At 32.6% G+C, this 14,242-nt stretch overlaps 1 protein-coding gene and 2 pseudogenes across 1 annotated transcript; 2 read left to right on the forward strand and 1 right to left on the reverse strand.

Annotated features, from left to right (window-relative positions):
- The first annotated feature begins 162 nt into the window (after nucleotides 1–162).
- Nucleotides 163–1,863, forward strand: LOC119192912 (mpv17-like protein 2). Its single transcript, XM_037446649.1, has 3 exons — nucleotides 163–522; nucleotides 952–1,190; nucleotides 1,682–1,863. The coding sequence occupies exons 1-3, from the start codon at nucleotides 297–299 to the stop codon at nucleotides 1,820–1,822; spliced, it is 606 nt and encodes a 201-aa protein (XP_037302546.1). The 5' UTR covers nucleotides 163–296; the 3' UTR covers nucleotides 1,823–1,863.
- A 2,098-nt stretch (nucleotides 1,864–3,961) lies between these two features.
- Nucleotides 3,962–9,251, reverse strand: LOC119188324 (annotated as a pseudogene).
- Nucleotides 9,252–10,527: 1,276 nt separating this feature from the next.
- Nucleotides 10,528–12,484, forward strand: LOC119192911 (annotated as a pseudogene).
- Nucleotides 12,485–14,242: the final 1,758 nt, after the last annotated feature.

A 14,242-nucleotide genomic window follows, 5' to 3' on the forward strand; every position in this document is an offset into this window, starting at 1 on the left:
TATTTGTATAAGCTAGACCTTATATTCCATTCCATAGATTTTAATTTTCAAAAACAATACAGATATTTGACATCTGTTTGACATAAATAAACAAAGCGCGCACAAGGGCGCAATATTTAATACAATGCGCAAGATCAAATATAATATTGCACATTTTTTGTCTTGGCGCAAATATATCGTTATAATTTTGTGCAGTATAACATTGATATCCCAAGTAATTGTTTTAGCGAACGTTTTTTATAAACTTAATTGAAAACTCTTTCAGAACCTCTCAGAAGTTGTGTTAGACAGCTACAATGTTTGCCTTTCGTCGTATTCCGTTCAAGCACAGTGTAACGTTCAAGCAACAATGTCGAAATGAGTCTATATTTCATCGTGGTGTTCAATATTTTTTTAAGAAAAATTTATTGCTTACGAATAGTCTAACCTCTGGAGGGTTTTTGGCCATTGGTGATTTGATACAACAAGAAATTGAATTTCAATCAAAAATTTTACCCGAAAGATATGATTGGCTCAGAGCAGGTAATGTTTTTTAACGTATAATGCACCATATAAATCAATAATAATAATAATAATATCAGCCCTGTATTATATACTTGCCCACTGCTGAGCACGGGCCTCCTCTACTACTGAGAGGGATTAGGCCTTAGTCCACCACGCTGGCCTAGTGCGGTTGGTAGACTTCACACACCTTCGAAATTCCTATAGAGAACTTCTCAGATGTGCAGGCTTCCTCACGATGTTTTCCTTCACCGTTAAAGCGAACGATAAATTCACAAAGAATACACACATGATTTTTTAGAAAATTCAGAGGTGTGTGCCCTTGGGATTTTGAACCTGCGGACATTCGTCTTGGCAGTCTGTTCCACACCCAACTAGGCTATCGCCTTCAATAAATCAAACTGCAATATATTGCAGTTCTATGTGTCTATAATATTATTCTTATTTCAGCTCGTGTGTTTATAGTGGGCACATTAATGGGTCCTATGCACCATTATTATTATATTTATTTAGATAAAATATTGCCCAAGGCAAACTTCAAAACTGTATTCACAAAAATACTATGTGATCAAGCAGTTGTATCTCCACTTACTATATTGTGTTATTTCTATGGAATGGGAATCCTTGAGAATAAATCTTTAGAGGAAAGCAAGGATGAACTTGTAAAGAAATTTAAATATGTGTACTTGGTATGTAGCATAATCTATATTTCCCACTTAACCTTCAAAATTAATTTATTTTCTGTTAAGTCCTCTTAAACTATACATTTATTTTCACATTTTAAAATTAAATTTGTATTCAATTCCTCTTTTGTCCTATTTTATTGAATAATTGACAATATGATGACATTGGTTGACAATATTATTAATAGGGGTTTGGATTGATATTGTTTTTTGTATTTACGTAACTATTTAATTATGTGAAAATTAGCAAGCTAAAAACAATCACAAAATAATTTAGTAATATCCTACATACTTATATTCTTGTCTCTTTCTTACAAGAAAAAAATATTCAGAGTATGACAATCATTAGGTTATACAATCTTGTCTGTATGTAATTTTTGTTATTATTGGTATTACTATTTTCCAACCCACTTTTATCTAAATTAATAATATTTAAATGCAATATAAATAATATTTTTTTATAAGTCAAATTGTAAGAATTTTTCTTTCTTTTTCAGGGTGACTGCTTGTATTGGCCACCAGTACAATTCTTAAACTTTTACTACTTACCCACGCATTACAGAGTCTTATACATTAATTTAGCAACAATGATATTTAATATATTCCTATCATTTATGAAACATTTTGATCAACATTAAACATCTGTGACCTTTTAACTTATTACAATGATATAAAACTATTTTTTGGATTTCAATGTCTAACATTTGTGTAAACACAAGAAATCATTATGCAAACTAATTACAATGTATAATATACATAAAGTATTCTTAAAGTATTTGTAATTAAAGATATTATAGACAAGGTTATTTTTGTATATATTTTATGTTTGTGAGAGTTTATAGAAAATAATTATTCATATGTCTGGCTTAGTGCCTATTAAATATAAAAACAAGTAGGTGCTAATTTTTTCAAAAAAAAATATTATTAAGTACTTATATGAATTCCCAAGTTTGCTGCATATGCCCAGTGTTTCAGGCACTTCAATAAATAATCCCAAACTCAATCTTCAAACTGATTCTGAAAATGAACCAATCAAAATAACTCCTTTGTAAACATGTCAAAAATATTTTTCTGATTCGTATGAGCTGGATAAAAAAATCGATTGGGATTGTTTATTGCAAATGGCGGTTAATAAAAATGACATCTACTTGTCTTATTGTTGCAATTCTACAAGATGCAAGTTGATATGGAGGATGAGAAAAGTATGAATTGTAAAGTCGAGAGCACATGTTCCTCCACCACTTCCCCTTTCCGCTTTAATAATAATATAGAGCAGAACGTAATTTACCCTACGGAAAATTAGGAATGGAATATGTGAATTCATTAGAGTTTCGACGTATAGGAATGATCGATCAAGAAAGTTAAGTCAAGTCAAAAGCTTAGGTCTTTGGTTGGTTACATTTGGCAACTTTTTTAGAATCTATGGGATAGGGGGAGAGCGGGGGCAGCTACCTTTCCCTTGGCGACGTAATCTTAAGTTTTTTTTAGTAAATACAGAAATAAACGTATAATTAAACAAACACTGTTTCATATCCACTATGACATTTAATTACATAGGATATTAAACCATAAACAGACTGTGTTTTATTAAATTACTGTAGCATCATTACAAAAGTATACAAAATGTATACCTATTGCTTTTATCTTGCCATGGACATTCAGTAGATAAAAGGTTCACAACATTGACGTAAGTATATTCTATAGACACGAACGTCCATATAAATTATTTGTTCAAAATCTGAACTAAAATTGCAATCAAAACGTCAATGTTATAACCAATTTATTCACATGAACAACAAATAATTTTACTTATTTGACTAATATTTTTTATTCACATCCAGGTTTACACTGTACATAACCACTCGCTATCAATATTGAAATCATACTGAAGTCAGGAGTACAGATTGGAGTATATTTGAGTCGAACACAATGCGTGTACGGAACGCCAGATCTAGTACGTAGTACATAAGTAATATACATCGATTGCTCACAATAATTATTATATTCCAAAAATGTTAGGTTTCTAACGAAAACTGGCTGAATATATTTAATTTTATGTATTTTTAATGTTATCATTACATCCATTACAGAAATTAGATATTTTAAGCAATATTCCGTGTGGGGGTTTTTATTTTAATTATTTTATTCCTGACCAGTAAATACTACTTCCTGACTAGATAAATAGAACATCAAATCATATAGGATCATTTTTTATTGTGGTCAATTAGCATAATTTGCAGGTAAGTAAAAATAATGCTTACCATGCATGAATTCATGTTCGTATATTTTTATAATTAGCAAAATTTTAACGTAGGTACGTAAATATACTGCTTAGCAGGCATGGTAGTCGAAAACCATGCTCATAAATGAATACTGATTATTATGTTATTTTTTAAAGTAAAAATAAACTCAAAGATATTATCACAAATCAGTATAGACATACTTTCTCGAAGTCAGTACTGTACCGTTTGGCATAATTGAGCCTAATTCATCATAGGTATTACATATCCTATTGCTTTTTATAGTATTTAAAGTACTGTGAAATACTCCATGTTTCATTAGGTGTGCGCTTAGATTAGACTATCTAGGAAGGACGCGCCATGTGTGTTTTGTTGCAAACAAGAAAATTCTGTCATTTTCAATGTAACTACTTAGAAAGAGCAATATATTATACTATATCGATTTGTGTCGTTATAAACGCACACTTAACAGTTATTATAAATTTACGTATAAGCATTTAGTTTAATACTTTGATAGAAAGGAATGATCACACAAGGCGCGTACTTTTATATATTGTCTAAGGGTTTTAATATCTGGTTACAAAACATTATTTTTCGGTTAGAATAACTAAATACAGATAACTGTCTATCGAATATATTATCTAAGCCACTATATTGATATCCCACAGTTTTGAAAAGATGTCCAGTTTATTTCAAAAGTTGATAGATGAATTGCACACTGGCACTATGAATTCCTATTTTCAGCACTTACAATATTATATTTTAACCCCAACACATAGTCCAATCATCTATTCTTGTCTGTAGTTTCACTACTATACTATATAACGATAATGCTGGTCCTAGGGGAAGCCCGAGCCCTCTAACGATGTCGGCGCGGCGTGCCATACATAGAGCTGGTCCATCGAATTCCTAAAAATAAAGAAAACGATTACTGTGATTTTATCCTCAGGTATGTACAAGATATTAAATATCTTCTCAAAGTAATCAATAAAGTTACATCATAAAAAAAGTGACACATATTAAATCTATTAAAAAATTACAAAGAATTTACAAAATAATACTTGCCTGTTCTTTCAATATTGGTGCAGCCTCAGGATGATGTTTTGAAAAATATTGAAACACGTCATCTGTAGTCCAATTTGTTATATCAGGTATATTTGGATCTATAGGAGTATCTTCTGACAACTTTGATGGTGCTCTATCTAATTCGTGTGGTTTTAAGAAAGGATCTAAAGATGGTGAGTTTTGAGCTATGTATTCAATATTCCTTGGTATTATTGCAGGCGAGCCAACTGCAGCCGGCCGGAATTCTAGACAGTTATGGCACTCCCACTGGTCCCAGGCTATATGTCTCTCTGGTATTCTAGGAGCGTGACAAAGTGCGTGATAAGCGTCTGAACATATACTGCACACCGTGAGAATACCCTGCAATGAAGAATTTGAATTTGGATAAAAGTTATATATAATTTTTATTGTCTTAAACAGTTCATAAGAGGTTGGAATGGGACATTTGAAAGTATGTAATTAGTAATTACAGATAAATTTCTTACACGAAGACGCGCCTCAGGATTTTCCCTAATGATAAGTGATTATCGTATTATGTACCTATATGTATGACGTTATTCATCGTATTACTGTAAGCAGTAATACGATGAATAACGTCAGAAAAGCAATATCATATTATATGATACTGAAAACAGATAGGATTATAATTCAAAAGTTTGGTATAAGTATCAACTAGAAGTGGTGGGGCGCGTCTTTGTGGATGAAATTACCTATACCACCCTACAAGGCTACATGGACAACTATAGATTTGTATTGGGTCAGGTGATTCTGGTAAGAGAGAATAGTAAAAGAAATGCAAATTATCAGAAGCCTGATATCGAAATAATACTATTTTTCGGATTTTATCGCGTTTTTTATATTATATTCATAGGCTCGGTACAGACTCGTACTATGATAACGTCGGAAGAAAATTATAGGTAATATAAAAAACTACGATAAATGCCACAAACATAGTTTTAGTTCGATGGTCAACATTCGCTTGAACATAAGAAATCAAAAGACTTTTGAGAACTCCAGCAATCATCAATGTCAGTTAAATTCTGTTTGGTCTAAATTCTAAAACATGATTGTTGATAATGATTACTTCTTAACCGAATTTCAGCCACGGCGGCCAATCTTAACGGAGAGCCAAGTACGCAGAAGATATTGTAGTGCACAAGTGTGTGTGCGCAGTACACAGCTGCCTTCTCTGTTCGTTCATTCTCTTAGTCTGGTGAAACAGCAATCCATGACCTGTGAGAGATCAGGCGCAGGAACAAAGGCTTTACATGCTTTCCGAGGCACGGGGGTATCACATCGCCAACTCCCCAACTCTGAGCTGCGACTGAGTAATTTTAAGATTGAACAACCCTGTCACAATTATTTTGCCCGACCAGGGATTCGTACCCGAGACCTCAGCACGGTTGTCGTACGCGTACCGTGTACGATTAAAACTACGCCACCGAGACAGTCAATTTTAAAACGTAGGTCAGTCTACAAAATATACTTACCTCCGAAGTAGATCAACGTTAGAACTACATTAGCCCGATATGGGATACGTATGTCTATCTCGACGTTTCGGATCTTTAATATGGTAACTAGTATCATAAAGCTACAGTTGAGTGTGTCCAAATGTGACGAATGGTTGGCGAGTACGTGTGTTTGCATATCTCAGATGCTACGCACGTGCAAATTTGTTAGCTTTCTGTTTAAAAAGAATAAGTGTCCGCGAACTCCACGTGTGCTTAATGCTAGACATTATTAAAAGCGCGTAAACAATTGTATTGTAAGAACTGCACGCAAGCGGCGCGTTCGCCATATTTGGAGGCACCCCGTAGGTTCTAACAATACCATATTTTCGTCGGCGTTTGACTGAATGCGTGATGTTTTTACATTTCAACGCATCAGCAACGCTTAGATCTGCGGTTATTTATAGAAGACATGCATTGCAGGTTTCATACAATTAAGAAATTAAAAAACTTACAGCATCATTTGTTTCGCAACAAACAACACATGTCTTGCAATGTGGACATTGCCACGTGTTGTCTGGACGAGGCTTTAGAATTCCCGAACCCGATTGTAGGCAACGCAAATGTGCTTTATTGTTACAATCTCTGCATTCTATTAATCTGTCATTTGATCCTCGAGGTTTTTGAATTCGACAAACAGAGCACACTCCCCCTGACTCTTCATGTGGAAGGGAGTCATCCTGTTCTATTTCATCACCACTCCCATCAAAAGATAATTGACTTTCTGACAATGTTGTACCTTCTTCTTTTATATGACCAGCAATCATCAGCCTCTTCTTAATAGTACTTTTATTTAAAGAACCCACTGGTCTCCCTCGTTTCCTTTTGCTGGGTACATTGTTATCTGATGGATCAAACACTTTCTTGGCCATTTTACGTCTTTCCCCTACTCTTACACCGGCATTCCTGGTAGTGCTACTGCTAGGTCCACTGCTACCAGCGCCACCACCACGTTTTTTGGGCCTGCCTCTCATTCTTTGAGGGGATGATCTACATGACGAGTTTGCAGAAGAAGTCATCTGGAACATAAATGATCTAATATTTATTTAAATTATTGTTTCAATTTAATTTAAATTTTACATTGGTTCAAAAATTAATTAGGATAAATTATTTGCTGATGTGACACAATCAATGACAATTGACAGCAAAGAAACTTCAATATCAAAAATATTATATTGTGACATTGCATAAATAAGGTTTTAAATTTCATCTGAATCATGAAAATGTGCATGAGCTTTATTGCAAGAATATCTAGAGTCTTCAGCAAGTCTTGCTGATTCTTAACGCGAATATTTCCTTCTAAGGGCGGATTATGCTAGCATATTCTATAGAGCATGGAAATAGCACCTGTACTGTGGTTTTAACAAGAAGCTTTTAATTTTTCTATTATATACACATCTGTGATTAAAATTATGTGTGTAATGACTGTTATGTTCCAGTTTGAAGGATATTGTAGCCAGTGTAACTAGTGGATATAATGAGACTTAACATCTCATGTCTCAGGATGGCAAGCGCAGTGGAAAACAAACCATACTTTGTAATCCAATGTGTTTGGATGGTGTTTTATTGTTAATAGGAGGTCCTATTGCTTATCATCAGGCAAACAATAAGCTCGTCTCATCATTCAAAGAAAAGAAAAAGTAAACTTATGGATTAAAAACTAAACAACCTTCAAAAACTAGAAAAAAACAAAAGCAATTATATATTATAAACAGATTACTAATTTTGACTCAGTAACCAATTTAAATAAAATAAATATATTTCAATTGAAGATTGTTTTATATATATTTTCTTGGGTTTTACCTGGCTTAGCAATTTTAACTGGTCACTACTTCAAAATTAGTAGCCTGTATATAAAGTAAAATAAAATATTTTTGGTTTTAGTTGTTTTATGAGGGTGGTAAATTATTTTCTTGGAATTTTTTTTTGTGTTAGTAAAAAATGAACCCAACACAACACTAGAAAGTCACATAATAGCATAAATTTGATTTCATTCACATGGAGGATATATTTATTCCAGTTATTCTGATTCAAAATCAAACATTTATGTTTGGAAAGTATGATTGAGCAATTATTTTATGCAAATGCAGATGCAAATAATTATAACTAATTGCATCTGGTTTTCTTTTCCAGAATATGATATTTCAATTTAGTAAGAGAGCAAAGTAATTTATAACTGATATATTAAGTATGTACCTTAGTATTGGAATCCACACATTCAAATTTAAAACTGTCAGAACTATCACCATCATGATCAGCTGGACCCAGAGCCAAATTACCATTTTGCAACTTTACAAGGCTGCCAGGCGACAACTCCTTGTTGTGATAACTTCTAGTTGTTTCTTAGAATATTTTGACTCTTGTGATGCTGCAGCTTTAATAAGATCCTCAAATGCAATCCCATTTTCTAAGTAACTTTGATCTTGATAAATTAGAGTAGCTATAGCTGATGTTATGATTCTACGTTCACTTGTACCAATTGCAGACGCCATACCTAAAACATTTATTTGGAAATATATGGAAAGAACAAAGGATTAATTAATATAGCATTACATAAGGTAGAACAAGTATGACCATGTTCCTGTATGACTTAAGTTGGCTGGATACACCTCAGTCTTCCACTTTGAATATATTCATTATCATAATCATAGTAGGAATAAATAACTTACTAGTATTTTTGTTGGATTTTTTTCGCCACTTCGCAGCGTTCCTGTAGCTTACATTATCTTTATAGTCAACTTTAAATATACTTTTTCTTTTTAAACAACGCTTTAGATCTGCTTTTGTATCTTTTGGTGGTACTTTATAACACTTCAGCATAAACTTACAAATCCTGTTTGCATCTGGACGCGATTTTCGAGAGCGCAAATGATCTATTGCAGCCAGAATTTGATTTTTATACTTTATCTCTGACATTTCTGTAATAAATACATTTCTTACTAATTTAAATACATATTTAGCCTAGGATTAGGGGTAGGTATTCAAGACTAACTTATTTAATTATGTTCGATTAGCAATAAATACCTGTGTAAAATCATGCCGGCGAATTTAAACCACGCACCTAGATCCTTTTATATGCCCTTATTTATCGAATTATAAATAATTGTCGAAGATAATCTTCACCGTGTTTTCTGCAACTTGTACGGCAAGGTAGCTTTAAAAAAGTAAAAGATTTTTATAGAGAGGAAATATTCGTTTACACTGAACAAATTCCAAACTAAGGTAGGTTATGCAGAAAAATATAAGGCGGACTCTTTTAAATGTAACTACTTCTGCTAAAATAAAAAGGGACAAATATATTAATTGTAGGTACTTACCTAAAACTTATTTGACAAATAATTTATGGGAAAGCTTACTTTAGTGATGTTTATTTGTCTATAACGCGATTTTTTTATCGAAATAAATGTAAGTTATTATTTTTTTTCTTAATTGGGATGATAAAGTGTTATTCAAGTGATCATCATCAATCATCATAATATGTTTTTTGACTCGTGTTGGTGAATTTGAGATATTCATAAATTATACGATTTGACGACGATCGCACGGAAAGTTGCATCATTATTATAGTGGTTCAATTCTCTAAATTACTTTCACAAAATCATTGTTACTTTTAAAAAATAATAGACAAAATCAATTCGAGATACAAAATTTTGTGATGTAACGAAAAATCAATTCACATCACTATGACGATTTTCGACTTTTGTATTTTGCAGAAAAGACAAATGTGAAACTAGACTGTATGGTCGAAAGGCCTTTATAGCCTGTCCTCTGGACGAATAAAAGAAAGAAAAAAGGCTGTATGGCTAAGAGCCTTTGCCTTCTCCTTAAGGAGTAAATCAAACCAAAAAAAAAAAAAAAGAAAGAAAAATATATTTTGACATTTTGTCATGTGCTTGTCACAAGTATTATTTTTTGGTTGTTTCTAAATTTGTATCGAATAGTGTTATTATAGATTTTTACGGATAAATTCCATTTTGTAGATTAAATTCCGTGTGATGCAACTAGAACTTGAAAATGTTTTCAACGTCTCTATTTCGTCTACATTTGACTTACTGTAAAACAAATTTTTTGCGCCTTGCATACTATTCTTCACAACCGGAACGTATTACCAAAAAAGAACTATGGAAAATAGTTAATGTTGCAATTATAGGAGCACCGAATTCGGGAAAAAGTACTCTAATTAACAATATTACGGAACGTAAGGTAACATTTTTTTTTTAATAATTCGTTTGTATGACTTAAATAAACGTTTTTATTAAAAAATAAGTGATCCATAATCCATTTAAAATCATCATAGTGGTAATAAAAAAGAATAAAGTTTCAATATTTTAATTAAAAAAATACATAGGATTTAATTTTTCTCTTTAAATATTATTTTGATGATCCAGGATTCAAACATGATTATATTTTTGCCTTTATAAAAGTTAGCTCGAAATAAAATACCAAAAAAAATCTACAGTAAAAGTAGCCTGTTTTTCACTATAAACTTTGTTACTGCAAAACTTCCTAACACATTGAATGTTTATATTAATGAAAAAGTGCCAGTCTCAATATAAACAGTCCCCTGGTATTGTGACTGAGAGAGAACAGAAGAAGTAAGTAGATTTTTATTAAAAATAATATTATACAATATTATTGGCAACATTTATTATATAATTTACAAATATCTCAATAGCATTATGTACAATTTTATTGGTACCAATTCATTGGGTTTTACTACTAGTTGGTACTGTCAGAATCAAAATTTCATGAACAAGTTCAAATTCCCATACTTTATGTATGGATAAGTTGCTTGACATGGATATATTGTTCTAGATTGCTCATTATTTTCTGTCATAAAAAATTAAACATTTATAAAAAAATTCTCTTATTACAGATATAAATTACCTAACTCTATGATTGAGGCTTGCCACAAAAGCCTGAGATGTGCAGATGTAATTGGAGTAGTTCATGATATATCAAATAGATTTACTAAAGACAGCCTTCATCCTGATGTTTTATCTATGTTGAATATTGTAGAAGATATACCAAGTTTTCTTATTCTAAATAAGGTAATTATTATCTATACTAATATATAAAACTGAAGAGTTTGTTAGTTAGAACATGCTAAGCTTAGGAACTACTAAACTAATTTTGAAAGTATTACACCACTAAGAAGCTACTTTAGTCCTGAGTGATGTAGGCAATATTTTAAAGAGTTTTTATTTTTACTGAGATATTGATAGTAATATTATAATTATTGTAAGTTATTTATACAACTTCTCAGTAAATCAAAGTACAAGATCCATGAAGTAATAGAAATAACTCTACTTTTCTAATATTTAACAGCTGAAATTTAGTCTATAATTTTTTATATTGTAGGTGGACAAATTAAAACAAAAGGCAGCAGCTTCTGGTAACCATAAGGAATCTGACAAATGGTTTCATTGCGGCAATCCAGTACCTGGTTCAGAAAAGCTTAGTAAAAACAAACCTGATAAAGGTTATAGCAACTTTTCTGATGTTTTCATGGTTTCGCTTTGAATGGCGATGGTGTTGCTGATATTAAGGTATGTAGAATCAAGTGATGCTTAACCCTGCTTACTTTCCTTATAAAACTTCATGGCCTTTTGTAGCAATATCTACCTACTACTAATTATTCTTGTATTTAGAATTTAAAAATATATGCCAAATGTAACACTCATGAATTGGTATGTATGTTAAGCAATGCGCCCATATTAATCCTACACATGAGAGATAACTAATTTTTTTCCATAGACAGCTTTCAAAATGTTGCTGGTTCCAGTAGACCATGCCCCTTACAACCCTTATTAATATTATATGCCTACATTTATAGGTGAAGTTAAGGCAACATTTTAGTATTTTTCTATCACAACAGATAAATTTTCGTGGACCCCCCTTACGAATTGTGAACCTGGGGGTCACAATTCGTAAGAGGGTTCTCTGGGGGGTCTACCTGGACGACTTTGGGAATCAATGCCCTAGTTAAAAATATACTTATCCATTAGATTAAACTTATTGTTGATTGTATTTCTATAACAGCAATATCTCATAAATAACGCCAAGGAGGGAAGACTACACTACTCACCAGAGGAATGGACAGATCAATCTCCCGAATCACTTATTGAGGAAGCAGTCGGGCAAAGTTCTTAGATTTTTACAGCAAGAATTGCCATATAGTTTAAAGATACAATTGGAGTACTATGAAGTCGACGAGAATGATAAAATCATCTGTTCAGTGTCTGTTGAGTGCCCAACAGAGAGAATTATGAAGCTGATCAGTGGTGCTGGAGGAGGCAGACTGCAGCAAATAAGATCCCATGTTAGAAATGATTTAGTTGAATTGTTTAAGAAAATAGTGGTATTAGATATCCATTTAAAAGTTAAGAATAAATCGTTGTTAGATGTCGAATCTGTTTAGTTTATTGTGATAAGTTAATGTAAATAACACATTTTGTAACACAATAAAATTGTTATAAAATAAAAATATATTGTTTATTTTAAAAAGCTTACAGTATCCAGAATCTATCTATAGGTACCGTTTTAGATTATAATTGCAGTTACCGTTAATATTATTCAATAAAAATTTAATAAAAAATTCGAATAAGGGCCGACACAAACATCTTACAAAGTAAAAATATAAAATGTGTTTCCGTCCTTAAACTTCAGTATAGGTACCTCGTAATATTTTGACCCAAACATTCTGGAGTCGAGTATTTTCATTTCAATCTATGGTTCGGTTTCCCGGCGCGAGAATGTTTGTTTTGTGTATTGGAATTTTTATTTGTAATTATTTAAAAAAATAATTTACTATTTTTTCCAGCATGAGCTTCGATCAATATCATATGATTACACACCTTAAACTCACCTATTTGCGTCGGGGTTAAAAACGGTACCGTAGCCTGTAGGCGGTGCATCGGTAACTATCGATATCTATCTATATATCGAGTTACTCACTTGTCTCATTACTTAATAGCAGTGTATTTGTGCTGTGAAATTCGAGTTTCTGGGTTCGATTCGCAAGTCGGGCAATGAATGTTCAGGTTCTAAGCGGCAGATCTTTAGGAAGATCGAGACCCTGGGCGGCTGTACCGTACGCCACCATCTAAGACTACCACTACACTTAGACCTATTATGATTTATCAAATTTTATATCTTCGAATTCCGAAGTTTTGTTTTAAGTTACGAATAATACACACCATGTGGGAGCGAAACTATTATCGATAAAACCAATATTTCCGTTTTGGCAGTCCATTCCACTTCGCTAAATTAGTGTGCATACTGCTGCGTCATATTACGTTAGAGCGGTGTAATACCGCGCATCCAATACAGCTAAGTATGCTACCTAGTTAATTATTATCAAGAACATAGTTCTTATTCTAAGATTCTAGAGTCTAGACTCTAGAGAGCTAGAAGGTCTAAGCTCGAAGCGTATTTTAAGCATAAGTCAAAGAGAATTAGATACGAACTTAGCATAGGCTTTCCGTAGTATTCTAATGCTTTTTGGCACAGGCGGACTAAGGTCTTTGTTCTTACGTAGTATTTGTATGCACTTTGGTCTTTCTCTGCGCCTCAGTCTGCGATCTTAGCTGTGCTAGGGACCATAGATTTAAATGTCTCTATGCTAGAAAGCGAAAATTATTATCTACCTTACCTAAGAAATTGGGTCTCGACCTCAGAACAATGACAAGCACTTGACCTTATCTTATTAACTATATTTGTTTATTGTCACATTGTAGTCCTCAGATTGCAGTCACAGACGATATTAGATCTACCTATCAAAATTTGTCCATGTCTTTTCCTGCTTTGACTTTGACAAAATCATCGTATGACAACGATGGAGTCATTATCTAAAAATTTGTTTATATAATTGGACAATGAACTTTGTTTTTGTATACGCTATTATTTACTACTTGACATTGGTTAAATCACCAAAAGATGGTGGAAATCAATAATTAACTCAGGAATTAACTTGAATTGAATTTATCTACATCATGAGTGTTTTAGATGAGTGCTGTGAAGTACCAAGATGTTGCTGGTTCATAAAATTGCGACGAGGATGCATATTGATTGCGTTTTCGACTATAATTCTGCTACTTATACTCTTATTGTTACTCATATTTGTGGCTTCAGGCGTCGAAGATATGGGTTTAGGGGACTATGTGTCCGTGTATGCAGTATATTTTTATTTTATTTTATGTGTGTTTATGTTTATTGCGAGCGTCGTTTTACTGTTTGGGATTTG

The sequence above is a fragment of the Manduca sexta genome, unplaced genomic scaffold, assembly GCF_014839805.1.
Source record: "Manduca sexta isolate Smith_Timp_Sample1 unplaced genomic scaffold, JHU_Msex_v1.0 HiC_scaffold_3356, whole genome shotgun sequence".
Taxonomy (NCBI): domain Eukaryota; kingdom Metazoa; phylum Arthropoda; class Insecta; order Lepidoptera; family Sphingidae; genus Manduca; species Manduca sexta.

What these genes read in the sequence shown, in the direction of transcription:
- LOC119192912 (XM_037446649.1), top strand. Translation starts at nt 297, where the DNA reads ATGTTTGCCTTTCGTCGTATTCCGTTCAAGCACAGTGTAACGTTCAAG. An exon ending in ATATGATTGGCTCAGAGCAG is followed by an intron (nt 523 to 951) that starts GTAATGTTTTTT and finishes TTCTTATTTCAG; the next exon opens with CTCGTGTGTTTATAGTGGGC. An exon ending in AATTTAAATATGTGTACTTG is followed by an intron (nt 1,191 to 1,681) that starts GTATGTAGCATA and finishes TTTCTTTTTCAG; the next exon opens with GGTGACTGCTTGTATTGGCC.